The sequence below is a fragment of the Nicotiana sylvestris genome, chromosome 2 (genome assembly GCF_000393655.2).
Source record: "Nicotiana sylvestris chromosome 2, ASM39365v2, whole genome shotgun sequence".
Lineage (NCBI taxonomy): Eukaryota > Viridiplantae > Streptophyta > Magnoliopsida > Solanales > Solanaceae > Nicotiana > Nicotiana sylvestris.
The window spans coordinates 94,908,199-94,936,178 of NC_091058.1; the positions used below are offsets into that span (position 1 = coordinate 94,908,199).

At 42.5% G+C, this 27,980-nt stretch overlaps 1 protein-coding gene across 1 annotated transcript; it reads left to right on the forward strand.

The window, feature by feature from the left end:
* The first annotated feature begins 454 nt into the window (after positions 1–454).
* LOC104240820 (uncharacterized) lies at positions 455–27,817 on the forward strand. The gene is made up of 9 exons (XM_070166191.1): positions 455–704; positions 1,106–1,233; positions 24,544–25,032; positions 25,193–25,309; positions 25,358–25,607; positions 25,713–25,856; positions 26,248–26,769; positions 26,940–27,286; positions 27,407–27,817. The coding sequence occupies exons 1-9, from the start codon at positions 455–457 to the stop codon at positions 27,815–27,817; spliced, it is 2,658 nt and encodes an 885-aa protein (XP_070022292.1).
* The last annotated feature ends 163 nt before the right edge of the window (positions 27,818–27,980 follow it).

Consider the following 27,980-nt stretch of genomic DNA (forward strand, 5'->3'; position numbering starts at 1 on the left):
GTACAATTTCTTCTTTGATTTCTGGTTCAAATTGAAGCTTTACATGGTATCAGAGCCGGAAATATTGGAGATATTCATCTCTCGAGTCGATCGATGGTACCCTCGTCCAATTCCGTTTATGGTCTGATTTTCGTCAGGATTCACTCACATCGTCGATTTCCTGGTTTCCGGCGAAGATTTGTTGGTTTCATAGTGATTTTCTTCCATTTTGTTAAGCTCTCACTCCGATTGTCAGTGTATTTTGTCGAAATTCTCCGGTTTCGAGAGAAGGTTCGAAACTAGGGTTTTCAATGCCGTTCTTCTCCGATTGCGAAGAAGGCTGGTAAACACATTTTATTTTTTTTATTGCTTCTGCTGGTTATTGAGCACTGTTGGTTGAAGTTAAACCCAGTGGTATATTTCTGTTGATTTTCATGGTATATTTCTGCTGGTGTTGCTCCGTCTAGTTTCAGTCATGACTAACGGGTCTAGTAGTACTACTGCTGATTCTGAATTTACACCACGTGCTTCTAGTCCATTATTCCTTCATTCATCTGATATACCTGGGATGTCCTTAGTTGTTGTTCCTTTTTCTGGTTATGGTTTTGGTGGGTGGAGAAGGAGCATTATTGTATCCTTTTCGGCTAGGAATAAAATTGCTTTCAATGATGGTAGTTTTCCTAAGCCGGTTGTTGGTTCCCCTAAGTCTAAACAGTGGGACAGATGTAATAACATACTTATATCCTAGCTAACCAACTCACTCACACCTGCGATTGCTGAGAGTGTCAAATATTCTGACACTGCTAAAAGCATCTAGAAACAATTGAACAATATGTATGGAACTATTAATGGAACAAAGAAATTTGAAATTAGAAAAGGACCTCTTGATATAGCTTCTTATTTCAACAAGTTAAAGAAATTATGGAATGAATTGGGGGCTATGGGTTCAAATCATGCAAATACATGCACTTGTACTGCAAAGGAGGGTTTGTTGGGGAAGATGAAGAAAATAAAGTTCACCAATTCTTAATGGGCCTGAATGAAAATTATATAACTATCAGAAGCAACATCCTCATGATGAATCCACTATCTACACTTGATAATGTATAGAACATTCTTCTGCAAGATGAAAAGCAGAGACAAGTGACTCCCAATACTCATTTCATACCTGACCTGGCATCTTTCAATGCAAATGCAACTACACCTACTAGGTTTCCTCCTCATTTTCAGCCCCAAAGGCAGTACACTCAAAAGGTTAATTTTGACTCACCTATGTAAGCACGTGATTTTTGCTTTACGAGCAATCGCTCCAAAAGAAAATAAAAATAGTGACAAATGATTTCGCTGTACAATTGTTCGAGTTTTTCGTGACATGTGTTGTTAGTCATCTGTGGATCTGTCCATTTTGCATTTAATCATTAACAAACAAAATACAAAATATGCATGTCAGGGTGATTAAACCATAAGTCGGTCAGTAAAAGAAAATTCAAAAAATATATGTGCATCGTTCGTTCTAGGCTTTTAGTTAACTTACCGAAATATTTTTTGTGATAATTGTGTTAAAATGTTGCATTGTTGTTGGTTTTAATTTCATTATTTTATTGTTTGTTATTTCATTTTTTGTTTTAAAAGAAAAAATAAAATAGAAAACAAAAAGAGGGATTGAAAAACGGGTTAGGCCCAGGAAATAAAACAAAAAAATGGGCCCAAACCAGCACAAGTCCGGTCCAGACCAGGCCTGCCCAGGCACCTCCTGAAACGACGTCGTTTCAGGGACGGTTAATCTGGGCCGTTCATTCCCATTGATCCGATGGCCCTTATTAGCCCTCATGACCCGACCCATTCCCGTTTTTGACCGACCCCTTGATTAACCAAACGGCACCGTATGGTCTAGCCTCCCCAATCCTGGCCATCAATTTTAATCAATCCAACGGCCAGGATTGAATCAGCCTCCCCGTATATAAGCCTCCTATCACACCCCACGCCCCCTATTCTAACCCCCCCACTCATCGTCTTCATCCAAACACTGAAGCCCCCCCAAACCCTAGCAGCTGCCCTAGCTTCCCTTTCACCAGAACCCGGCGGCATGGACGCCGGTGGCCACCTCCTGAACACCCTAGGACCACCTCACTGTCCTGAACACAAATCCACTAACCACGAGCCTCGAATCACTTCCGTTCGTCTCGAATCTTCATTTGAAGATTTGAGTCGAACCCGGATCTATGCCAAACCATCCCATCTTCATACCAGACACTCCCCTGACCTTCCTCGTGACCAAACCAAGCTTGGTTTGGTCCGAATCTACCCACAACTCCTAAAAATCCAGATCTGGAAATCCAGAACTTGAAACACATGCACCTGGGGAACCCGGCCGGTTTGGACATGGGTTTGAGGTCTAATAGACCTTAATCAAGGTGTTCTCATGTGAGAACACCCTGATTAAAGTTTGTTCGGCCTCAAAAGTTCGAAGTTGAATCAGATTTGGGTCTGTTTGATTTAAACATTTTCGGTAAGTTTTCCTTTCTTTTGTGTTAGTTTTGATTAAGTGGTCAGCATGTTTCGTTGTGTTTGTTTGTTATTTTTTGTTATTTTTCATTCGGATTTCTTCATCTCTGTAAAGACCTTTTATTTGGTCGATTGGTTTCTGTGTATGATTTAAATGTATCCTATGATAAGCATGTCCGATTAGTATAGTCGTCGCATGAATAAACTTATATAGGTTCCTAGTGACTGACCAAGTTGTCCGAAGCCCTTTAGGTCCCTGAACATATTGTTTATGTGAGCGACTGATTATTACCTGCTATAATTAGTATAGTCGACTCGATAAATGTCGTTGATTAGTTTCTATAACTAATGAATCAAACGAGCTAATAATGTCGCATGACTAATTGATACTTTGCCACTGATTGAAGGCCCCAACATTGTTTGAAATAGTTTGTTTGCATTGAAAAATGACTGAAAGGTTCAGTCTAGGCAGTCCTGAATTTGAACTTTCATCAGTTCAAAAATGCCCTGATGCTGCAAAGGGTCAAGACAGTGATAACCAGGGTTTAACAGGGGTAGTCTGGGGTTTGCAAAGAACAAAAATGATTAGTTTAAATGAGCTGACAAGTAGGGTACTAATTTGGGATTAAATTAATGCCAATGGGGAACAAGACATAAGAGTATGGGACTTAAATTGAATAAAAAATGATGCCCATAACTCCTGATTAAACAAAACCAGGCGTGGGAATAAAGGGGGCTGACACCAAAAGATGCTTAGGCATGGGCTTTAAAGAGTATGGGCAGGCTGCAAGTTGCAGCAAAAAAGGCAGCTTAACTGCACTGGTTTTTGGCTTATAAATAAGCCATTTTGAGAACTTAAACGAGGCTAGAGTTTTGAGTCTTAGGCTGGACTTTTGAGTCTTCAAAAAGAAAAAAACTTTAGTCTGAAGAGAGGTCTAGTGAGTCCCAAATCACAATAGCGTAAACACAAGGTAGTTTCCAATAGACATTGTAACCAAACACTGCCTGAAAGTTGTACAAGAGTGCATATTGGTCAAAGCTGTCTTGGCCAAGTTCTGTTGCTTGCATTGGCTGAGTTGTTTGTTGGTTGTTGAACTGTTAGTTTTACTGCATTTGAATACTCTGGTATTGCTGTTGTTTCATCACTCTTTCCTGGGATTGCTCATTTGGGTGCTCGACTATTTGCTGGTTTTCTTTGTTCTGGGAAATATTGTTGGTTGTTTGTGGGCTGTGGAAAACATTTGTGGTTGTTGGATTGTTGCTGTGTTATTGCTGTTTATCTGCTGCTGCTGTGCTTGCTGCGTACCACTCAGCTGATCATTTCCTTCTTCTTTTGTTTCTCTATACCAGGTACATGACTAATACTCTGTCAAATGTAATTGGAAAGTTGAGCATGAATACAAAAGAAAAGACCTGAAGAGTGACTTTTATACATAGATTGTTACATTAGATATCATGTACTGTATAATAATTTTCATTCCTGTTTTGATAATGGAGGTAGCCTGTATGCCCAGTATATATCAATGTAGATTAGCTGAATGTTAGTTTATATATGTATGTTGTTAGGTGAAAATATTCCCAATATAATAGGTTGTATCTTAGACTTAGTTTAACTGTGCAGTATATTCTTTAATAGGCCAAGCATGAAAACTATCCACTACTAGTTAATTTCTTTCCCTTTAATAGGCGATCCTTTTATAACTGATAAACCACGCCAATAGAACCCAGAACAAGTTCACGGCCTCAACCTCACAAGGGTCGAGCCCAGGTCGAGGACAGATCAGGCAGGCCCGCATCGAGCGAGCAGTGGCCCAGGTCTGGCCAACCGCGCGTGGGCTGGATTTGGGCCCAGGATTATTTGTTTGGCCGACTGTGCACGCAGCTTCGGTCCCAACTTTTGTTAAGCATTTCCGAATTCCCTTACAAACAACTTGCAAGCATGTAATTAATTAGGACTATCTACCGTTTTCAATTGATAGAGACGAACACGACAAGAAACGTAGTTGCTATAGGATATCCTTTTAAAATAAGAACAAGATGAGCCTCGATGAAAATAAACAAAACACGCAGATGCGGGGCCCTTGTTAAATGTATATTATTGAAGCATTTAGTTTCCAGGACGGGTTGTTTAGCAAATCTCACAACCCTCCTAAAATAACAACACGTTAGTCTCTTTAGGACACGCTTTAATAAACCTTACCTTCTTAAACTCGGGTGCACATTTATGTGACCCAAATCCAAATCTCGACGGATTCGAAATGCCTTTCTAATCACGGGTACATTGACTGTGACGTGGTTCGAGATGCATGTCCATGACGTTGCAAATTCATTAAAAATAAAGAACGAGATGAGCCTCGCCAAATAAAATACAAATTGCGGGGCCCTCAATAAATATTGCTTTAAAAATTGTTTAGACTTCGGGATGGACCGTTTAGTAAAATTTCACGGTCCTACCCAAAATAAATACGCTAGTCGCTTTAGGCGCGCCTTTAATAATTTAATTTCCTTAAACTCGGGTGCACATTGATGTGACCCAAATCCAAATCTCAACGGAGTCAAAGCGTGTCGATGACCACGGGTACATTGATTGTAACGTGGTTCGAGATACATTTTATAACGTTGCAATTCTTGATAAAAATAACGGTAAATGATAAAAGCGGTTGAAAGATAAAATTTGCACATAAGTTCGTATTGTATTTAAAATCAGATAATCAAGCCGAATATAACAGTTGAGCGACCGTGCTAGAACCACGGAATTCGGGAATGCCTAACACCTTCTCCCGGGTTAACAGAATTCCTTATCCGGATTTCTGGTACGCAGACTGTAATATAGAGTCATTCTTTTCCTCGATTCGGGATTAAAATTGGTGACTTGGGACACCCTAAATCTCCCAAGTGGCGACTCTGAAATAAATAAACTCATCCCGTTTCGATTGTCCTTTAATTGGAAAAACTCCCTTGTACCCTCTCGGGTGCCGAAAAAGGAGGTGTGACAGCTCTGGCGACTCTGCTGGGGATCATAACCCAGAACCACTGGTTCAGGGTTAAGAATTCGAGCTTAGAATAATTGTTATTATTTGGCTTTATTTATTATCTGATTATTACATTTCCTGAGCCTAATGTGCTAAATGCTGCCTTTACCGCTTTGATATTATTTGAACTGTATATAAACTGTGCCGAAACCTTTCTCTTCTTGCCTCCGGGGATGTGCTCACTGGTTGAGACTCCCTATTCTGTTAGTGTCATACCCTAAATAAAAGAGGCTCGGAAAGTTTCTAAGCCGGCTGGCCTTTTGGTTCCCGGAAAGGAGCTCCTTCCTCAACTCGAGTTGTCCGCTCGGGTACACTGTCTAGAACACCGACCCAGGTTTTGAACATAGAATAACGTGACTTCATGCCGGATCCCTAGTAGGAACGCTTATTTGCATCATGTTGCATATGACTTAGGGGACTCAACACAGGGGTTGGGTCCGTCTAGGACTAGCAACCTGATATGAAAAGGCCATTCTGACGCATCCTATTGTTTTCCGTGCATTTATTTGTCTCATACCCGCATGCTGACCGGTGTTTGAATATTTGGAATATTGTGAAAAAAAGGGAAATAACGGTTAGGAATTGATTGTTTATTGTTGAAAAAAAAAAACAAATACTGTCAAAACTATGCCAAAATTTTGAAAAGTCGTTGTTCTGTCTTTCAAAAAAAAAACAAAGAAAAAAATATCAATAGAAATATAGAGTTTGTCTTGTCATAAAAATCAAAAAAAAAAAAAATCTTATTTTTAAAAATTGTTTTTTTAATAATAAAAAAGAGTCTTGTGTTGTCTTTACTTTTATTATTTGTTGCAAATATATATATATATATATATATATATATATATATATATATGAAAAATTCAAAAGTTTTGCTTTACTTCAAAATGTATATATATCTTTATTTGTGGCAAAAGTATTTATCTTGCTAAAGGTCTAGAAAAGTCCTTTCAGGCTCCCAGTTTTCGAAACAAAAATCCAAAATATTTTCCGTTATTGACTTTCTTTAGAAAGTTTTTATATATATATACGAAAATTCAAAATTCACAAAAAATCGCATATATTTTTGTTTTTATCAGGATAAGTGTCGTTTGTTAAAATCTTATTAATAAATGTGCAGAATGAGCACGATTCCGAATGAACCCTTTTCAATCATGAATAAAATTCCCCTCCAATTGCGGCTCTGGTGGAATGATTTGGGCAAAGAGGGGCATGACGAAATCAAGAAGTATCTGAAAGGCCTCACGAGTTTGTTGGATATCAGGCCACGAGGAGATATCATAAGGGCACTAGTCCCCCACTGGGATCCTGCGCACAATGTCTTCCGTTTCTCAGATTTTGAACTTACCCCAACTTTAGAAGAAATAGCAGGGTATATCGGCAGCACTGAGACTCCTTTGAGGCACAAATATCTGATTGCTCCAAGAGCTGTAGCAGTACACCGGTTCCTGGACTCCTTAAAGATAGTCAGAACAATTCATAACCCTGACTTGGCAAAAGGTTTTTGCAGCATGAGTTTCATATATCAAAGATATGGTCACATAGGAGGATTCGACAAGCCAGAAAACCAGTTGTGCAGCAAAGGTAATCGCCAGAAGTGGGAAGAACATAGACGAATTGCTTTCATGATAACTTTCTTAGGACTACTAGTATTCCCAAGAAAAGATGGGAATATTGACATAAAGATAGCAGGGGTCGTCAGTACGTTGCTCACACAGAGTGATAGTACGTTGGCGCCCATGATAGTATCTGATATATTCCGGGCACTCACTTCTTGCAAAGCCGGAGGAAGCTTTTTCGAGGGTTGCAATTTGTTGTTGCAAATGTGGATGATCGAACACCTATGTCACCGAGCCCAGTTTCTGAGCCATGGATCCGCTGGAAAGACCTGCATAGAGGAGTTCTATACCAGAGTTGATGAAACCTACCTACCAGAAGGAGTTATAGCATGGACCTCATATTTCCATACCCTCAACGCCAGTCAAATACAGTGGGCGCTAGGGTGGCTACCGATCGACGAAGTCATATACATGCCAGCAGCCAGGCCCCATTTTCTCTTAATGGGACTTAAAAGTATTCAACCATACGCGCCGCATCGGGTTTTAAGGCAACTTGGGAGGTATCAGATAGTGCCGAAAGACGAGGATCTGAGCATCCAGGTAATCGAGATCAGTCCCGACGGCCAGTTTCCTGAAGCAAGGGTTCGTCAAATTTGGAGCCAATGTCAATACTTAGAAGCAAATACTTGTGTAATGAATCGGGCAAAAGGGGAAGTTTCGCCCGGGTATCAGGCCTGGTACAAAGGGGAGACATCATCTGGAAGACCGACCAAAAGACCTCACCTGCAAGAATTTGCCAAATCTTCACAAGAACAGTGGGGCTGGTTGGCCAAAGAGCAGGAATATCTTGTCAAAGCAGGCAAACTGAAGCAACAAGTTCAGGATATGAAGTTTGAGTGCCAATTACAGTCTGCTGCCCACAAGGGAGAAAAGAACAAGTTAATCAGAGAAGGCGAGATCCTCAAAGCTCAGATCCGGAGAATGAAAAAAGAGGCTAATAGCCAGCTAGGAAGCCGGGCAGATAAAAGATTGATAGCAGGGGTTAAAAGATCAGGTTGCGGAATGCCAGGAAGATTTGGAAAAAGCCAGGGCCAGCACAGCAAAATTGCGAACCAAGTGGGCAAAGGGTGCGATGGCTCGGAGGCAGCACCTGCAACAAGTCATAAGGGAGTATGAACTGAGCATCGGGACATTAAGGGAAACGAATGCCTCTCTTCGAGAAAGGATCCTCAAGCAAACACGAAATGCCCAAGCCGACAGAAGGCAATATTACGATGCAATGACCAGAATGGAAAGGCAAATGGAGATGTTCCAGGATCAGCTTGCCAACAATGCGCAAACACTGGGATTGAAGAACCAACAGATAAGGCATTTGTTCACAGAAAGGGACAACATCCGGGGAAGGATTGATGAAATAGGGCATTACATCTACATGAAATGCTTGGCATATGAGCGAACACCTCGGAAGACCCTCCTTGTTTCCATCATGGGCTGCGTCCGCCGGATTATGAACGAGTTGAAGAGCTTGCAAAGAGACCTTACACCTAGAGCCGCGAAAAGGCCGGATGATGCCTCGCGGCCCCTTAAATTGGAGAATTAGTTTTGGTCAAGTCCTGTTTATTTGGCTTTGGTTGTTTTTCCATATGTTGTTTTCTTTTTCGTTAAACCGAGTTTAAAACCGTGGAGTCTGTACTATTGCTATTCCTTGCTTGATGTAATTTGTAATAGCAAAATTTTGAGAATGAATTCAATGATTTCACAAGAATTGTGTGTTTCTTTACTTTAAGGCAGAACTACGCCTGGTCTGATTCACGCGGGGACGTGATACGTAGGCAATCCCCATAAGATTCGACCGCTTTCAAAAAAAAAAAAAAGAAAATGTAAATAGAATAAAACGCAGGGTTTCGCAAAATACTTTAAAGAGACGAATGAACAAACCGGGATGACGCATGTGGATTGAAGCAAAGCATGTAGAAACGGTTAACTGCTTAGGTGCATTGCATCCTCTATGTGTTATGATCAAATCTGTTAAGCTCTAACACTAACAAAGTTTGTTGTTGTCTGATACCAGACAGTTAGTTGTTAAAGAATTCTGGCAACACATTCATACCAAACCAGATCCAAAGGACCGGTAGCAACAAGCATGACTACTTCAGAGAATAGTAATGAGGAAGAAAGGCCGATGAGCCAGTTGCTAAAAGAGGCAATGGAAAAGATTGAAAGGATGGGACTAGAGATGCATGCAATGCAGCTAGCCCTGGCCAAAACGCAAAAGAGCCCCGAGACACTGGGACACGTGCCGGAGTACCCTCACTCTGGCCCTTCCACAAGCCGCCCAAATCCCCTCTATCATCAAGAAAGAAGCCCTCATGACTCCCAAGCTCCACCACCCCATCAACCTCTCCCAACACCCAATATTCCCATTTTTGTGGGACCTGCATCAGCCCCTTTGCAGCGAACGACCAGTGAGCCATTGTTTCAGGCTCACGATACACAATACTATCCCCCTGAGCCTACATTCCACGCACCGGAACCACAGGCTTACAATCCCCATTTGGAAGTACCGGCAGAGGTTGAGAAGCCGGTTAAGGCCCCTGAACAGGATGAAGTGTTAAGAAAGTTCAAAAGCCTGGAGCAATCCTTCAGGAACTTGCACGGGCTGGGCAATCAAGTCAGCGTGGCATACAAAGATCTGTGCCCTTTCCCAGATGTCCAACTCCCGGCTGGGTTCAAGATGCCCAAGTTTGATTTATATGAAGGGCACGGTGATCCCATGGCACATTTGCGGGGATTCTGTAGCAAAATGAGAGGGGCAGGAGGCAAGGATGAGCTTTTGATAGCTTATTTCGGCCAAAGTCTGAGCGGATCTGCACTGGAATGGTATACCAGGCAGGATTTCAGCAGGTGGTACACGTGGGATGACCTGGCGCAGGCTTTTGCAGGTCATTTCCAGTACAATCTGGAGATAGTTCCTGACCGTCTCACGTTACTGAGAACTGGGAAGAAACCCGGGGAAAGTTTTCGCGAGTTCGGGTTCCGCTGGAGAGAACAAGCAGCTAGGGTCGATCCTCCCATGAGAGAGGGAGAGATGGTAGACTACTTTTTGCAGACATTGGATCCAACCTACTTTGGTCACTTGGTGACAACGGTTGGAAAATCTTTCAACGAGGTGGTCAAAATAGGGGTCATGATAGAAGAAGGTTTGAGGTCGGACAAGATCTTAAACTATTCGGCACTTAAGGCCACAACCCAGGCTATTCAAAGCGGCACGGGAGGTGCGTTAAGAAGAAAGAAAGAAGAGGTTGCCACGATCGAGGCAGGCAGTTGGTCCAGGGCTGGCAGGCCACACTACAACCAACCCAGGCCTCACAGGTCAAACTACCCATACAACCCACCACAAAATTTCTATCCACCTCGAGAACCACATTGTTCCGTACACCAAGCCCAGGTATACACTCAGCCTCCGGTTCGCCCACAATGGCGCGCACCGGCTCCCCAGAACATATGTGCACCACCACAAAACACTTACCCTCCACCAAGGGCATATAGAAATCCTTCAGGGGCAGGTTTCCGGGGAAATCCAGATGCTAGGAATGACAGGTTGCGGAAGCAAAGAACCTTCACCGAATTGGGAGAAACCTACACCGCTGTGTTCCACAAGCTGCGGCAATTGGGTTTGGTTAGTCCTGTCCATACTCGGGAACCAAATCCCCCGCCTCAGAATTTGGATCGTTCAATCAGTTGTGAATACTGTTCAGGGATGCTCGGGCACGATACCGAGAAGTGTTGGAAGTTAAGGCATGCCATACAGGATCTTATTGACACCAATAAGATCGAGGTCCAGACACCAGAGGCTCCTAACATCAACCAAAACCCACTGCCAGCGCACCACGAAACTCACATGATTGAGTTGGTGTGTGAGGGAGGAGAATTAAGAAAACCCTCACAAACAGTGATGATGATCCAAGCTGCCCCAAAAGAAGTCTTAACCAGTGGAGGAACAAATGTACAGTCGCAGGGAGAAGGCGTCAAGCCGGTAGTAATATGGGGGAAGAGCCCGTCCGTCATAGCAAGCAAACCCGAGCCAAGCAAGTTGGTAATACCAGGGATCCTGCCCACACCGGCAGTCATGTTGAAAGGGGTATGTGGAGAACGGGTGACCATAAAGCCGGTGGTCCAACTGCCAATGCTTGACAGCAGGGCTGTGCCCTGGAAATATGAAAAAGCAGTGGTGACGTACCAAGGAAAACAGGTGGAAGAAGTCAGTTGTGAAGCGCAAGGGCTGACTCGATCAGGTCGATGTTTTGCTCCGGTGGAGTTAAGGAAAACCAACCCAGTGGCAACCAAGAAGCCAGTGTCAGAAGAAGAGGCTGAAGACTTCCTGAGGAAGATGAAAGTGCAAGACTATTCTGTGGTTGAGCAGCTGAGAAAAACACCTGCCCAGATCTCACTATTGTCATTACTCCTCCATTCCGAGGAACATCGCCGGGCCCTGTTAAAGATATTGAACGAGGCCCATGTACCCAGTGAGATTTCTGTAAACCACCTGGAAACCATTGCCAGCAAGATTTTCGAGGTGAACAGGGTAACATTCTCAGATGATGACCTGCCGGTGGAAGGAACGGAGCACAATAAAGCTCTATACCTAGCTGTCAAATGTGAAGACTCGGTGGTAACCCGAGTATTGGTGGATAACGGCTCAAGCGCCAATATTTGTCCATTATCCACCCTGGACCAGTTAAAGATTGACCGTGGAAGAATCCGGGAGAATAGCATCTGTGTCCGAGGGTTTGACGGAAACGGAACAGCCACTGTGGGGGATGTTGTACTTGAACTAACCATTGGCCCGGTCCTGTTTACCATGGAATTCCAGGTATTGGACGCCACGGTATCTTACAACTTGCTGTTAGGACGACCCTGGATTCACGCAGCTAAAGCGGTGCCTTCCACCCTACATCAGACAGTGAAGTTCGAGTGGGAAAGACAAGAGGTCGTGTTGCACGGCGAGGATACAACATGCACCATGGGCGGAACCATTGTGCCTTTCATAGAGACCACTGATGACAAGGGTCCCTGGGCCTACCAGATTCTCGATACAGGGTCGGCCAACAAAATTTCTGAAGGAGAAATCATCCCGCACCCTAGGGTAGCTGCCGCAACAGTCATGATGATATCAGAAATGCTGGGTAATGGGTTTGTGCCGGGCAAAGGCCTGGGAGTTGAACTTCAAGGGATAGTCCAACCTGTCTCCCTTCCTAAGAATCTGGAAACTTTCGGGTTGGGGTTCAAACCAACCGCAGCAGACAGGAAGCAAGCGCGAAAAATGAAGAAGAGAGTTTGGTTTCTGCCTAAACCAGTGCCACGCCTCTCAAGGTCTTTTGTTAAAGCTAGTGCCAAGGGGTCAGCGATCCCAAAGATTCGAGGACCTTTGATCGGCATAAGTGAAGACCTGAATCAAAGTTTTGAGAGACTATTCGCGGATGTCAGTATGGTGGAAGCTGGAGAGGGTTCCAGCAGAGCAGAGATACAATTCGTGGGGCCTGAGGCCAAGACCAACAATTGGACGGTTACTCCTCTTCCTGTCCGAGGGGAGTCTTGGTAGTAGGCTTTGATTAATGTTTTGTTTGTTTATTTGTTTGATCGGATTATTCAAGGGTGTAATCCAAATTTTACTCCCGTTTTGTAAAAGTGTGAACCCTTTTTATCCTGCAAATTTAATAAAGTTCTTTTCTTTTGTCCCATTTTAATTTCTTGTTTTGTTCTTTTTCTTTCTGAACAGTTCTCTTTTTACTGGTCCTAATGACATGGCATGCACAGCGGATCTTCGACCTAGTCTAAATAATCAATCTAAATCTGACTCAATGATGCAAGAGGTCGTTTGTGATAATGAATCCGAAGGTGACGAAGGGGAAGCCTTCGAAGAAATAAACCGAGAACTGTGCCAATTTGAAGAGAAACCCAAGCCTAACCTAAATGACACTGAGGCTGTGAACCTAGGAGACGCTGATAACATCCAAGAGACCAAAATTAGCATCCACATTGAGCCGAATGTCAAAGCAGAATTGATCGAAACTCTCAGGGAATTCAAAGATGTTTTTGCATGGTCATATGATGATATGCCTGGATTGAGCACCGATTTAGTGGTTCACAAATTGCCCACTGACCCGGCATACCCTCCGGTCAAGCAAAAACTAAGGAAATTTAAAACAGAAATGAGTGTAAAGATCAAAGAAGAAGTGATTAAGCAGTTGCAATCGAAGGTCATTCGGGTCACTCGATATCCCGAGTGGTTGGCCAATGTGGTACCAGTCCCAAAGAAGGATGGAAAAATCAGGGTGTGCGTCGACTACCGCAACCTCAACAAAGCAAGTCCCAAGGACAATTTCCCGTTACCCAACATTCATATCCTGATCGATAATTGCGCTGGGCGCGAGATCGGATCCTTTGTGGATTGCTATGCGGGTTATCATCAGATCCTAATGGACGAAGAGGATGCTGAGAAGACAGCGTTTATTACGCCATGGGGAACCTACTGCTATCGGGTAATGCCGTTCGGGTTAAAGAACGCCGGGGCAACGTACATGCGAGCAATGACTGCGGTGTTTCATGACATGATACACAAGGAAATTGAGGTGTACGTCGATGATGTGATCATCAAATCTTGGCGTCAGGAGGACCATGTAGCAGACCTAAGGAGATTTTTCCAAAGACTCCGGAGGTATGATATCAAGCTTAACCCGGCCAAATGCGCATTCGGGGTTCCATCAGGAAAGTTGCTAGGCTTCATCGTCAGTCGACGGGGGATTGAGTTAGACCCATCCAAAATTGAATCCATCCGAGACTTGCCACCGCCAAGGAACAAAACAGAGGTAATGAGTTTGCTGGGTAGACTCAATTACATCAGCAGGTTCATCGCTCAACTCACAGCAACTTGTGAGCCCATATTTCGGCTACTGAGAAAGGATGCTGCAGAAGGTTGGACGACAGAGTGTCAAGAGGCTTTCGACCAAATCAAAGGGTATCTGTCTAATCCACCCGTGTTGGTCCCACCTAAGCCCGGGAAACCCCTAATCCTTTACCTGACAGTCTTGGAAAATTCATTTGGTTGTGTACTGGGGCAACATGATGACACAGGAAGGAAGGAGCAGGCCATCTACTATCTTAGCAAGAAATTCACAGTGCATGAGGTCAAGTACACTCAACTCGAGAAAACATGCTGCGCCCTAACTTGGGTAGCTCAGAAGTTGAAGCACTACCTGTCTTCATATACTACTTATCTCATATCCCGCTTGGACCCATTGAAGTATATCTTTCAGAAACCTATGCCCACGGGAAGGTTGGCAAAGTGGCAAATTCTGCTCACAGAGTTTGATATCATCTACGTAACGAGGACGGCCATGAAAGCCCAGGCACTGGCAGACCATTTGGCAGAGAATCCCGTTGACGAAAAATACGAGCCCTTAAGAACGTATTTTCCTGACGAAGAGGTGATGCACACGACTGATTTGGAATTACCTGAGGAACCGGGTTGGAAGCTTTTCTTCGATGGAGCTGCAAACGCAAAAGGGGTTGGAATAGGAGCAGTACTCATTTCTGAAACAGGACGGCATTATCCTGTTACGGCTCAACTGCGCTTCTATTGCACCAACAATATGGCCGAATATGAGGCTTGCATTCTGGGTCTGCGCCTGGCTGCCGACATGGATGTCCAAGACGTCTTGGTCTTGGGAGACTCGGACCTCTTGATACATCAAATTCAGGGAGAATGGGAAACACGAGATCTAAAACTCGTACCATACCGACAATGCTTGCATGATCTGAGCAAGCAATTTCGATCGGTAAAGTTCAAACACATCCCGAGAGTTCACAATGAGGTTGCGGATGCCTTAGCCACCTTAGCATCAATGCTGCACCACCCTGACAAAATGTATGTTGATCCTCTACACATCCAGGTCCGTGATCAGCACGCCTACTGCAATGCCATAGAAGAAGAAGCGGATAGCGAACCCTGGTTTCATGATATCAAAGAATACCTCAGGATGGGGATATATCCAGAACATGCCTCTGGAGACCAAAAAAGAGCCCTTCGGCGGTTGTCGAATGGTTTCTTCCTCAGTGGAGGGGTATTGTACAAAAGAACCCCGGATTTGGGATTGTTGAGATGCATAGATGCCGGGCAGGCAACGACGGTTATGGCAGAAGTACATGCTGGAGTTTGTGGGCCCCACATGAGTGGATATGTATTGGCAAGAAAAATCCTTCGAACAGGGTGTTATTGGCTCACCATGGAACACGACTGTATCACTTTCGTGAGGAAATGCCATCAGTGCCAAATACATGGAGACTTGATTCACTCTCCGCCAACAGAGTTGCATACGATGTCAGCACCCTGGCCGTTTGTAGCATGGGGCATGGATGTCATTGGGCCCATCGAGCCAGCAGCGTCCAACGGTCATAGGTTCATTCTAGTGACCATCGATTACTTCACCAAATGGGTTGAGGCTAAAACCTTCAAATCAGTAACTAAGAAGGCAGTGGTGGACTTTGTTCACTCCCATATCATCTGTAGATTTGGGATCCCAAAAGTGATCATCACGGATAACGGTGCGAATCTTAATAGCAGCTTGATGAGAGAGGTATGCCAACAATTTAAGATTACACACCGCAATTCCACCCCATATCGTCCCAAGGCGAATGGAGCAGTCGAAGCAGCCAATAAGAATATCAAGAAGATACTGCGAAAAATGGTGGAAGGGTCCAGACAGTGGCACGAGAAATTACCCTTTGCTTTGTTGGGTTACCGCACTACCGTCCGGACTTCCATAGGCACAACTCCTTATTTGTTGGTGTATGGAACTGAGGCCGTGATACCAGCGGAGGTCGAAATTCCGTCCCTCCGAATTGTCGCTGAAGCCGGAATTGATGATGATGAATGGATCAAAGCTCGCTTGGAACAGTTGAGCCTGATAGATGAGAAAAGATTGGCAGCAGTGTGCCATGGTCAGCTGTACCAGAAGAGAATGGCAAGAGCGTATAATAAAAAGGTGCGCCCCAGGAAGTTTGAAGTAGGGCAGCAGGTATTAAAGAAGATCCTCCCACATCAGGTCGAGGCAAAAGGCAAATTCGCCCCAAATTGGCAAGGGCCTTATATCGTGACCAGAATATTGTCCAACGGTGCTTTGTGTTTGACAGATGTCGAAGGTAGATGTGTCGACATGGCTATCAATTCAGATGCAGTCAAGAGATATTATGCGTAATTTCTTTAAGTATGGCAATTATTCGGTTTGTTTGTTTGTATTTGGCATTTATTGGATAATGAGATGACGGAGGCAATTCTTTCTTCTACCCAAACACTGTTTAACCCTTGCTTCCCCTTTTGAGCCTTAAGTAATTCTTTCATACCCCTCTTTTGGAATCACTAAAGGGAAAGATACGAAAAAAAAAAAAAAGAAAAAAAAAAAAAAAAAAAAAAAAAAGAAAAGAAAAAGACATGAAAAAAAAAGAAAATGAAAAGAAAGAAAAGAAAAATCAAGAAATACAAAACCGTGGGAACTACGTTTGACCTGATTCCTCAAAGAAGATACGTAGGCGCCTCACGGCTCGGTCATAGTATGCATCATAGTGAATATAGGATGCATAATGTACATAGTGTGCGTAAAACGTGCGTAACGCACATAGCGCAACATAAGTATAAAAAATAAATTCCCCAAGCAAGAAACCTGGGGCAGAAATTATGTTTTAAAATTCCAACAAAGGTTTGATTCCAAAAGTTGTAGCACATCACCCATCAAATTATTTTCATTTTTTCATAGCCTTTCTTTAACTCCACACCAGAACCAACATTCAACGTCCAAAAGACCTCCCGATCAATGTTCAAAATATGTCGAGTCAGGTAAATAAGACCGAGAATAATACACCAATCCCCAGCAAAGAAGAGGATCGTAAGACTGGGAATGAATTGATAGCCAAAGGAGTCTCCAGAAGAGAGGGTCGTATCTACAACGCCCCGATTCCTCGAAAGAAATAAAATGAGAGAGTCTCATCGGTGAAAACCTTCGCAGGCACCGAGAGGCGATGTAAGATGAGGGATATGAAATGAGAGAGTCTTATTGGTGAAAACCCTCACAGGCACCATAAGGCGCCGGGAGATGAGAGAAAAGAGAGAGTCTCATCAGTGAAAACCCCTCGAAGGGCACTATGAGGCGACGAGACAGATCAGCAAAACTACCACATTCGCAATAGGATGAACATCCATTTATCATCCCCAGCAAGTCAGACCATCGGGCAAATCGATTGATACAAATAGACTGGGTCGGGAATCTATGGTGCACATCATGATCACGGGGACCAGTTGTGTCCTCCAGATAAGTTCTTTTGATTGTCTCCTCCCACAAAATATTGGTTCAGAAAGATTTTCTCTTTTTCATATCTTTATTTCTTTTCCTAAAATGTGTCTTTAAAGGATTTGTCAAAGCTTACTACCAGAAACCGAAGGGGAATTCATCCAATGCAGGATAATACAAACAGTCTTAAAGGCCGGCCCCAGGCAATGCAGGGATTGTGCTCGGAAATGTTGGAAGAAGTAAGCTCCAAAAGGGAGTGGTTTCGGGAGTTAGAAGCAGACTCCCACATCATGTGTTTTAAAAGAAAGCAGAAAAGGGGATAAATTGAAAACCAATCCCCAGCAGGCTAGAGACCCCCAACAGGCAACTTTGCCCGCCAACCAATTATGGGGACAAAGAGCAAGAAAAGGGGAAGAGAGAAAAATTGCTCGCCAGAAAGGCACCCTCTACCACCACGATTAAAACTGATTAAATCCTTTTGTCTGCTGCAGGAAAACAAAGGATTGATGATGGCAGCAAGATGCACCGCCATGGAAGTCACCAAAAACCGGGGCAGAAAATTTTCTGCCGATTGTCGAAAATTTTCTCGGAAGAACGGGGAAACAATTTCAATACATTTAAGTTCTAGGTCGCCCACCAGTATAATGCGGGAATACTTTTAAGTTCTAGGTCGCCCACCAGTATAATGCGGGAATACTTTTAAGTTCTAGGTCGCCCACCAGTATAATGCGGGAATACTTTTAAGTTCTAGGTCGCCCACCAGTATAATACGGGAATACTTTTAAGTTCTAGGTCGCCCACCAGTATAATGCGGGAATACTTTTAAGTTCTAGGTCGCCCACCAGTATAATGCGGGAATACTTTTAAGTTCTAGGTCGCCCACCAGTATAATGCGAGAATACTTTTAAGTTCTAGGTCGCCCACCAGTATAATGCGGGAATACTTTTAAGTTCTAGGTCGCCCACCAGTATAATGCGGGAATACTTTTAAGTTCTAGGTCGCCCACCAGTATAATGCGGGAATACTTTTAAGTTCTAGGTCGCCCACCAGTATAATGCGGGAATATTTTTAAGTTCTAGGTCGCCCACCAGTATAATGCGGGAATACTTTTAAGTTCTAGGTCGCCCACCAGTATAATGCGGGAATACTTTTAAGTTCTAGGTCGCCCACCAGTATAATGCGGGAATACTTTTAAGTTCTAGGTCTCCCACCAGTATAATGCGGGAATACTTTTAAGTTCTAGGTCGCCCACCAGTATAATGCGGGAATACTTTTAAGTTCTAGGTCGCCCACCAGTATAATGCGGGAATACTTTTAAGTTCTAGGTCGCCCACCAGTATAATGCGGGAATACTTTTAAGTTCTAGGTCGCCCACCAGTATAATGCGAGAATACTTTTAAGTTCTAGGTCGCCCACCAGTATAATGCGGGAATACTTTTAAGTTCTAGGTCGCCCACCAGTATAATGCGGGAATATTTTTAAGTTCTAGGTCGCCCACCAGTATAATGCGGGAATACTTTTAAGTTCTAGGTCGCCCACCAGTATAATGCGGGAATACTTTTAAGTTCTAGGTCGCCCACCAGTATAATGCGGGAATACTTTTAAGTTCTAGGTCGCCCACCAGTATAATGCGGGAATACTTTTAAGTTCTAGGTCGCCCACCAGTATAATGCGGGAATACTTTTAAGTTCTAGGTCGCCCACCAGTATAATGCGGGAATACTTTTAAGTTCTAGGTCGCCCACCAGTATAATGCGGGAATACTTTTAAGTTCTAGGTCGCCCACCAGTATAATGCGGGAATACTTTTAAGTTCTAGGTCGCCCACCAGTATAATGCGGGAATACTTTTAAGTTCTAGGTCGCCCACCAGTATAATGCGGGAATACTTTTAAGTTCTAGGTCGCCCACCAGTATAATGCGGGAATACTTTTAAGTTCTAGGTCGCCCACCAGTATAATGCGGGAATACTTTTAAGTTCTAGGTCGCCCACCAGTATAATGCGGGAATACTTTTAAGTTCTAGGTCGCCCACCAGTATAATGCGGGAATACTTTTAAGTTCTAGGTCGCCCACCAGTATAATGCGGGAATACATTTAAGTTCTAGGTCGCCCACCAGTATAATGCGGGAATACATTCAGCTCTAGATTTTGGAATCAGTCACCCCACCTGAAGACAGAAGGTTACAACAGAGATCCCCAAACGGGAAACAATGAAATCCCCAGCACCAAGAAGCAGACAACTGCAGAGGCAAGCGCGCAATTCAAAAGGAAAAAGGAACGCGTCTCAAAGGAAGTAGTTTGGGAACGGTGTAGCATGCCCAGTATAACAATTCTGATGAAAAGCCATACCACTGAAGAAACCATTGGAAGATTTAAAGAAGAAAGCCGTATCCCCAGCAAATCAAGCAAAGTGATGAGAACTGACATTCAAAAGGTGAAGGACCAGCATCATCTCCAAGTTCACAAAATAAAGGCGTCAGAGGAAAGCGTTAGCCGACAAGAAAGCAAGGCAGCAAGAACAAGTTGAAGATGGATGAGATTTCAGGATCCTCAGTTTAGCTTAGCTTCTTGTTTTCCTTTTAGAGCAATGTAATAGGGAGATCGGTTGAGCAGTAGCATCCTACAGCAGCATACAACAGCGCACAACAACAACAAGCACTACAGTCACACGGTAGTCCCAGCTACCAAATTTCCCGAACTACATTGACCTGATTCCTGTTTTCAGCCCAGGATATGTAGGAAACCTCTGAAGCAAAGGTTCGGTCAAATCTTTTTCAAAAAATGCTTCACACGGAGTATTCGGACGGGCAAAAATCGCTCGCTTATCTTTGCGCGAAAACCCTTCGTGTCTTCGTGCAAAGAGGGGCAGCTGTAAGCACGTGATTTTTGCTTTACGAGCAATCGCTCCAAAAGAAAATAAAAATAGTGACAAATGATTTCGCTGTACAATTGTTCGAGTTTTTCGTGACATGTGTTGTTAGTCATTTGTGGATCTGTCCATTTTGCATTTAATCATTAACAAACAAAATACAAAATATGCATGTCAGGGTGATTAAACCATAATTCGGTCAGTAAAAGAAAATTCAAAAAATATATGTGCATCGTTCGTTCTAGGCTTTTAGTTAACTTACCGAAATATTTTTTGTGATAATTGTGTTAAAATGTTGCATTGTTGTTGGTTTTAATTTCATTATTTTATTGTTTGTTATTTCATTTTTTGTTTTAAAAGAAAAAATAAAATAGAAAACAAAAAGAGGGATTGAAAAACGGGTTAGGCCCAGGAAATAAAACAAAAAAATGGGCCCAAACCAGCACAAGTCCGGTCCAGACCAGGCCTGCCCAGGCACCTCCTGAAACGACGTCGTTTCAGGGACGGTTAATCTGGGCCGTTCAATTTCCATTGATCCGATGGCCCTTATTAGCCCTCATGACCCGACCCATTCCCGTTTTTGACCGACCCCTTGATTAACCAAACGGCACCGTATGGTCTAGCCTCCCCAATCCTGGCCATCAATTTTAATCAATCCAACGGCCAGGATTGAATCAGCCTCCCCGTATATAAGCCTCCTATCACACCCCACGCCCCCTATTCTAACCCCCCCCACTCATCATCGTCTTCATCCAAACACTGAAGCCCCCCCAAACCCTAGCAGCCGCCCTAGCTTCCCTTTCACCAGAACCCGGCGGCATGGACGCCGGTGGCCACCTCCTGAACACCCTAGGACCACCTCACTGTCCTGAACACAAATCCACTAACCACGAGCCTCGAATCACTTCCGTTCGTCTCGAATCTTCATTTGAAGATTTGAGTCGAACCCGGATCTATGCCAAACCATCCCATCTTCATACCAGACACTCCCCTGACCTTCCTCGTGACCAAACCAAGCTTGGTTTGGTCCGAATCTACCCACAACTCCTAAAAATCCAGATCTGGAAATCCAGAACTTGAAACACATGCACCTGGGGAACCCGGCCAGTTTTGGACATGGGTTTGAGGTCTAATAGACCTTAATCAAGGTGTTCTCATGTGAGAACACCCTGATTAAAGTTTGTTCGGCCTCAAAAGTTCGAAGTTGAATCAGATTTGGGTCTGTTTGATTTAAACATTTTCGGTAAGTTTTCCTTTCTTTTGTGTTAGTTTTGATTAAGTGGTCAGCATGTTTCGTTGTGTTTGTTTGTTATTTTTTGTTATTTTTCATTCGGATTTCTTCATCTCTGTAAAGACCTTTTATTTGGTCGATTGGTTTCTGTGTATGATTTAAATGTATCCTATGATAAGCATGTCCGATTAGTATAGTCGTCGCATGAATAAACTTATATAGGTTCCTAGTGACTGACCAAGTTGTCCGAAGCCCTTTAGGTCCCTGAACATATTGTTTATGTGAGCGACTGATTATTACCTGCTATAATTAGTATAGTCGACTCGATAAATGTCGTTGATTAGTTTCTATAACTAATGAATCAAACGAGCTAATAATGTCGCATGACTAATTGATACTTTGCCACTGATTGAAGGCCCCAGCATTGTTTGAAATAGTTTGTTTGCATTGAAAAATGACTGAAAGGTTCAGTCTAGGCAGTCCTGAATTTGAACTTTCATCAGTTCAAAAATGCCCTGATGCTGCAAAGGGTCAAGACAGTGATAACCAGGGTTTAACAGGGGTAGTCTGGGGTTTGCAAAGAACAAAAATGATTAGTTTAAATGAGCTGACAAGTAGGGTACTAATTTGGGATTAAATTAATGCCAATGGGGAACAAGACATAAGAGTATGGGACTTAAATTGAATAAAAAATGATGCCCATAACTCCTGATTAAACAAAACCAGGCGTGGGAATAAAGGGGGCTGACACCAAAAGATGCTTAGGCATGGGCTTTAAAGAGTATGGGCAGGCTGCAAGTTGCAGCAAAAAAGGCAGCTTAACTGCACTGGTTTTTGGCTTATAAATAAGCCATTTTGAGAACTTAAACGAGGCTAGAGTTTTGAGTCTTAGGCTGGACTTTTGAGTCTTCAAAAAGAAAAAAACTTTAGTCTGAAGAGAGGTCTAGTGAGTCCCAAATCACAATAGCGTAAACACAAGGTAGTTTCCAATAGACATTGTAACCAAACACTGCCTGAAAGTTGTACAAGAGTGCATATTGGTCAAAGCTGTCTTGGCCAAGTTCTGTTGCTTGCATTGGCTGAGTTGTTTGTTGGTTGTTGAACTGTTAGTTTTACTGCATTGAATACTCTGGTATTGCTGTTGTTTCATCACTCTTTCCTGGGATTGCTCATTTGGGTGCTCGACTATTTGCTGGTTTTCTTTGTTCTGGGAAATATTGCTGGTTGTTTGTGGGCTGTGGAAAACATTTGTGGTTGTTGGATTGTTGCTGTGTTGTGCCATTTATCTGCTGCTGCTGTGCTTGCTGCGTACCACTCAGCTGATCATTTCCTTCTTCTTTTGTTTCTCTATACCAGGTACATGACTAATACTCTGTCAAATGTAATTGGAAAGTTGAGCATGAATACAAAAGAAAAGACCTGAAGAGTGACTTTTATACATAGATTGTTACATTAGATATCATGTACTGTATAATAATTTTCATTCCTGTTTTGATAATGGAGGTAGCCTGTATGCCCAGTATATATCAATGTAGATTAGCTGAATGTTAGTTTATATATGTATGTTGTTAGGTGAAAATATTCCCAATATAATAGGTTGTATCTTAGACTTAGTTTAACTGTGCAGTATATTCTTTAATAGGCCAAGCATGAAAACTATCCACTACTAGTTAATTTCTTTCCCTTTAATAGGCGATCCTTTTATAACTGATAAACCACGCCAATAGAACCCAGAACAAGTTCACGGCCTCAACCTCACAAGGGTCGAGCCCAGGTCGAGGACAGATCAGGCAGGCCCGCATCGAGCGAGCAGTGGCCCAGGTCTGGCCAACCGCGCGTGGGCTGGATTTGGGCCCAGGATTATTTGTTTGGCCGACTGTGCACGCAGCTTCGGTCCCAACTTTTGTTAAGCATTTCCGAATTCCCTTACAAACAACTTGCAAGCATGTAATTAATTAGGACTATCTACCGTTTTCAATTGATAGAGACGAACACGACAAGAAACGTAGTTGCTATAGGATATCCTTTTAAAATAAGAACAAGATGAGCCTCGATGAAAATAAACAAAACACGCAGATGCGGGGCCCTTGTTAAATGTATATTATTGAAGCATTTAGTTTCCAGGACGGGTTGTTTAGCAAATCTCACAACCCTCCTAAAATAACAACACGTTAGTCTCTTTAGGACACGCTTTAATAAACCTTACCTTCTTAAACTCGGGTGCACATTTATGTGACCCAAATCCAAATCTCGACGGATTCGAAATGCCTTTCTAATCACGGGTACATTGACTGTGACGTGGTTCGAGATGCATGTCCATGACGTTGCAAATTCATTAAAAATAAAGAACGAGATGAGCCTCGCCAAATAAAATACAAATTGCGGGGCCCTCAATAAATATTGCTTTAAAAATTGTTTAGACTTCGGGATGGACCGTTTAGTAAAATTTCACGGTCCTACCCAAAATAAATACGCTAGTCGCTTTAGGCGCGCCTTTAATAATTTAATTTCCTTAAACTCGGGTGCACATTGATGTGACCCAAATCCAAATCTCAACGGAGTCAAAGCGTGTCGATGACCACGGGTACATTGATTGTAACGTGGTTCGAGATACATTTTATAACGTTGCAATTCTTGATAAAAATAACGGTAAATGATAAAAGCGGTTGAAAGATAAAATTTGCACATAAGTTCGTATTGTATTTAAAATCAGATAATCAAGCCGAATATAACAGTTGAGCGACCGTGCTAGAACCACGGAATTCGGGAATGCCTAACACCTTCTCCCGGGTTAACAGAATTCCTTATCCGGATTTCTGGTACGCAGACTGTAATATAGAGTCATTCTTTTCCTCGATGCGGGATTAAAATTGGTGACTTGGGACACCCTAAATCTCCCAAGTGGCGACTCTGAAATAAATAAACTCATCCCGTTTCGATTGTCCTTTAATTGGAAAAACTCCTTTGTACCCTCTCGGGTGCGGAAAAAGGAGGTGTGACAACCTAATTAGAGGCTTGTTTCTAATCAGAACAAAGACTTATTCTACAAGTACTGCAAAAAGAGTGGTCATACAATCGATAAGTGTTATAAATTGATTGGATTTCCACAAGGTTACAAGTTTACCAAGGGCAGAAAGTTTGGCACTGCTACAAATGTTGACTCTTCTGAAAACTTTAATTCTACAAATGTTGGTTCTAATGGTCCAGTTTCTGGTATACCTGGTCTTACTATGGAGCAGTATTCCCAACTCTTGAGTCTGCTGCAACAATCCAGTCTTGTTGACTCCAGTCCTCAACCCAACTTTGAGGGGTCTGCTAACTTTGCTGGTAGTAATCTTTCTTTGCCTGAGCTTAATGGTGTTGCTGGTTATTCTGCTTGCATGTTAACTAGTGTAGCTAGAAGTGTTTGGATAGTAGATTCTGGAGCAACTGATCACATGACCTCTGCTAAAGAACTTCTTTTTAACATTACTCCAGTTCCTATTCCCTACTTAATCAGTCTACCTAATGGATACAAAGTAAAAGTCACATGCACAGGGTCACACTCTGAATTCTTCATTTGTCTTACACAAAGTGCTTTACATACCTACTTTCAAGTACAATCTCATCTCTGTGCATAGGTTGATTCAACAATTTTATAGCATAGTCATATTTACTTCTTGTTCCTGCTTGATACAGGACCTTTCCAGAAAGAAGCTTCTGGTTCTTGGTAGACTGGACCAAGGGCTATACAAACTTCATCACCTTTCCAGTTCATCCTCTTCTGCTTTTGTTTTGAATAATATTGTCCAGAATGTATCTAGTTCATCCCCTTCTGATTCTGTTTTGAATAACATTGTGTAGAATGTAACTAGCTCATCTTTGAATACTTCTGTCTGTAGCCTAAATGAAAGTGTGGTTCCCTCTGTTTCATTTGTTCATTCTGTACAACATGTGAATAATCTTGATATGATTTGGCATAATAGAATGGGACATCTTCCTTTGGCAAAATTGAAGTGTATACCTTCTGTTTCCTCTGATTTGTCTAATAAACAGCCTTTTACTTGTTCTATCTGTCCCTTGGCCAGACAAGCTAGATTGTTTTTTCCCGATAGTACATCCAACTCTACTTCTCTGTTTCAACTCATTCACATTGATACATGGGGGCCTTATCATACCCAAACTTATTCTGGTGCTAAATATTTTTTGACAATTGTAGATGATTTTAATATGGCCACTTGGACACATTTAATGAGTTCCAAGAGCAATGCTTTTTCTTTACTTAAAGCTTTTATCTCCATGGTTAAAACACAATTTAATCTTTCTGTTCAAACAATCAAAAGTGATAATGCCTTGGAGCTTGGTTTTTCAAACTTAGCGTGCCAATTTTTTTTCTGATAATGGGATCCTGCACCAAACTACATGCCCTCATACACCACAACAGAATGGGGTTATTGAAAGGAAACATAGACACTTGCTGGAAACATCAAGAGCTCTATTGTTCCAATCCAAACTTCCAACAAAATTTTGGGGGGATTATGTTTTAACATCCACTTATCTTATAAATAGATTTCCTTCCTCTGTTTTATCTAACAAATCCCCATATGTAATTCTTTATGGCAAAGCACCCTCTTATAGTCATATAAAAACTTTTGGTTGCCTTTGTTATGCAAGTGTGCCCAAGTGTCATAGGGATAAATTTCAACCTAGGGTTGTCCCTTGTGTCTTTTTTGGTTATCCTTTTGGCAAAAAAGGCTACAAGCTTTACAATCTTAAGAATAAGTCTACTTTTGTCTCCAGAGATGTCCTCTTTCATGAGTTTATTTTTCCCCTCCATCTCCAGTATTCTTCCTCTCCCTCTCCTTCCTCTCTTTTTCCTCCTGGTTTCCCTTCTTATCTTGATGAATCTACCTCTAAGTTTTCCTTTGATCCTCCTTCTTCTCCTTCTTATTTCTTTCCTTTTCCATCTGTCACTTCTTCTCCTACTTCTAATTCACCAGCTCCTATTTCACCAACTCCTGTTTCACCTTTCCCTGTAGTCAGAAAGTCTACTAGAAGTCATCATCTCCCTTCTCATCTTCAAAATTATGTAGTTCAACTTCCCCCTTCTATTTTTTGCTCCTCTACTGCCTCCACTTCTGTTGCTCAACATGCAGCAGTTGAGACTCACTCTTATGCTCAGGCTGCTGCCAATCCAGCTTGGCAAGAAGCCATGAGGAAACAATTTGAGGCATTAAAAGCTAATGGGACTTGGGATATTGTAGAACTACCCAAAGGTAAGAAGCCAATTGGTTGTAAATAGATGTACAAAAATATAAAGATGATGGTAGTGTGGAAAGATACAAAGCTAGGCTAGTCGTACGGGGAGACACACAAATAGAGGGTATTGATTTTCATGAAACCTTTTCTCCTATCGTCAAAATGTGTACTATTTGATGTCTTATAGCTTATGCCGTTAAACAGAAATGGTCTTTGTTCCAATTGGATGCAAATAATGCCTTTGTACATGGTGATTTGGATGAAGAGGTGTACATGAAACTCCCCCTAGTGCTGTCTGTTGCTTCTGACTCTACTGTTCATACTTTGGTTTGTAAATTGAATAAATCTTTGTATGGTTTGCGTCAGGCTTCTCGCCAATGGTATGCTAAATTGTCTCATGCTCTTTGTTCTAGAGGTTATAGCCATTCTTTAAATGATTACTCCTTGTTTATGAAGAAATCACCTCAGTCTACTGTGTTTCTCGCTGTATATGTAGATGATATCATTCTAACAGGGGATGATATGCTTGAAATTGTTGCCTTGAAAAGTTTTCTGGATGACCAATTTTGAATAAAGGATCTTGGGCTTCTCCATTATTTCTTGGGTATTCAGATTCATTATCATTCTTCTGGTGTCCTTTTGTATTAACAAAAGTTCATTTCTGATTTACTTGTCGATTTTGATTGTTCTGATGTCTCTTCTGTTGTATGTCCATTGGATTTGTATGATAAGTTGCATTCTGATGTTGGTGACTTTCTGCTCAGACCTGACACATATCGCAACCTCATAGGGAAACTTAATTTTCTTACTCATACTCGCCCTGATATTTGCTTCGATATCCAACACCTTAGTCAGTTTCTCCAAACACCTAGAGTCCCTCACATGGCTGTTGCTTTACATTTGTTACGCTACTTAAAGGGGACTTCTGATGTTGGTCTATTTCTTAATGATTCTGCTGATTGTTCTTTGGTTTGCTACTGTGATAGTGTTTGGGCTGCTTGCCCTGATTCTCGCCGTTCTGTTAGTGGTTTTTGTGTGTTCCTAGGTGATAGTCTTATTAGTTAGAAGTCCAAGAAACAGCAGGTGGTCTCTTTATCCTCCGTTGAGGCTGAATATAGGGCCATGAGCAAAGTTGTTGTTGAGTTGTCTTGGCTGGTCCGTTTGTTGTCCGACTTGGGCTTACAAGTCTCCACTCCTCTCCCTATTTTCTGTGACAATCAAGCTGTCA

Coding starts and splice junctions, on each gene's coding strand:
- LOC104240820 (XM_070166191.1), top strand. CDS start 455: ATGACTAACGGGTCTAGTAGTACTACTGCTGATTCTGAATTTACACCA. Junction 25,310..25,357: donor TGAATAATATTGTCCAGAAT/GTATCTAGTTCA, acceptor AACATTGTGTAG/AATGTAACTAGCTCATCTTT. Junction 25,608..25,712: donor TAGATTGTTTTTTCCCGATA/GTACATCCAACT, acceptor TGACAATTGTAG/ATGATTTTAATATGGCCACT.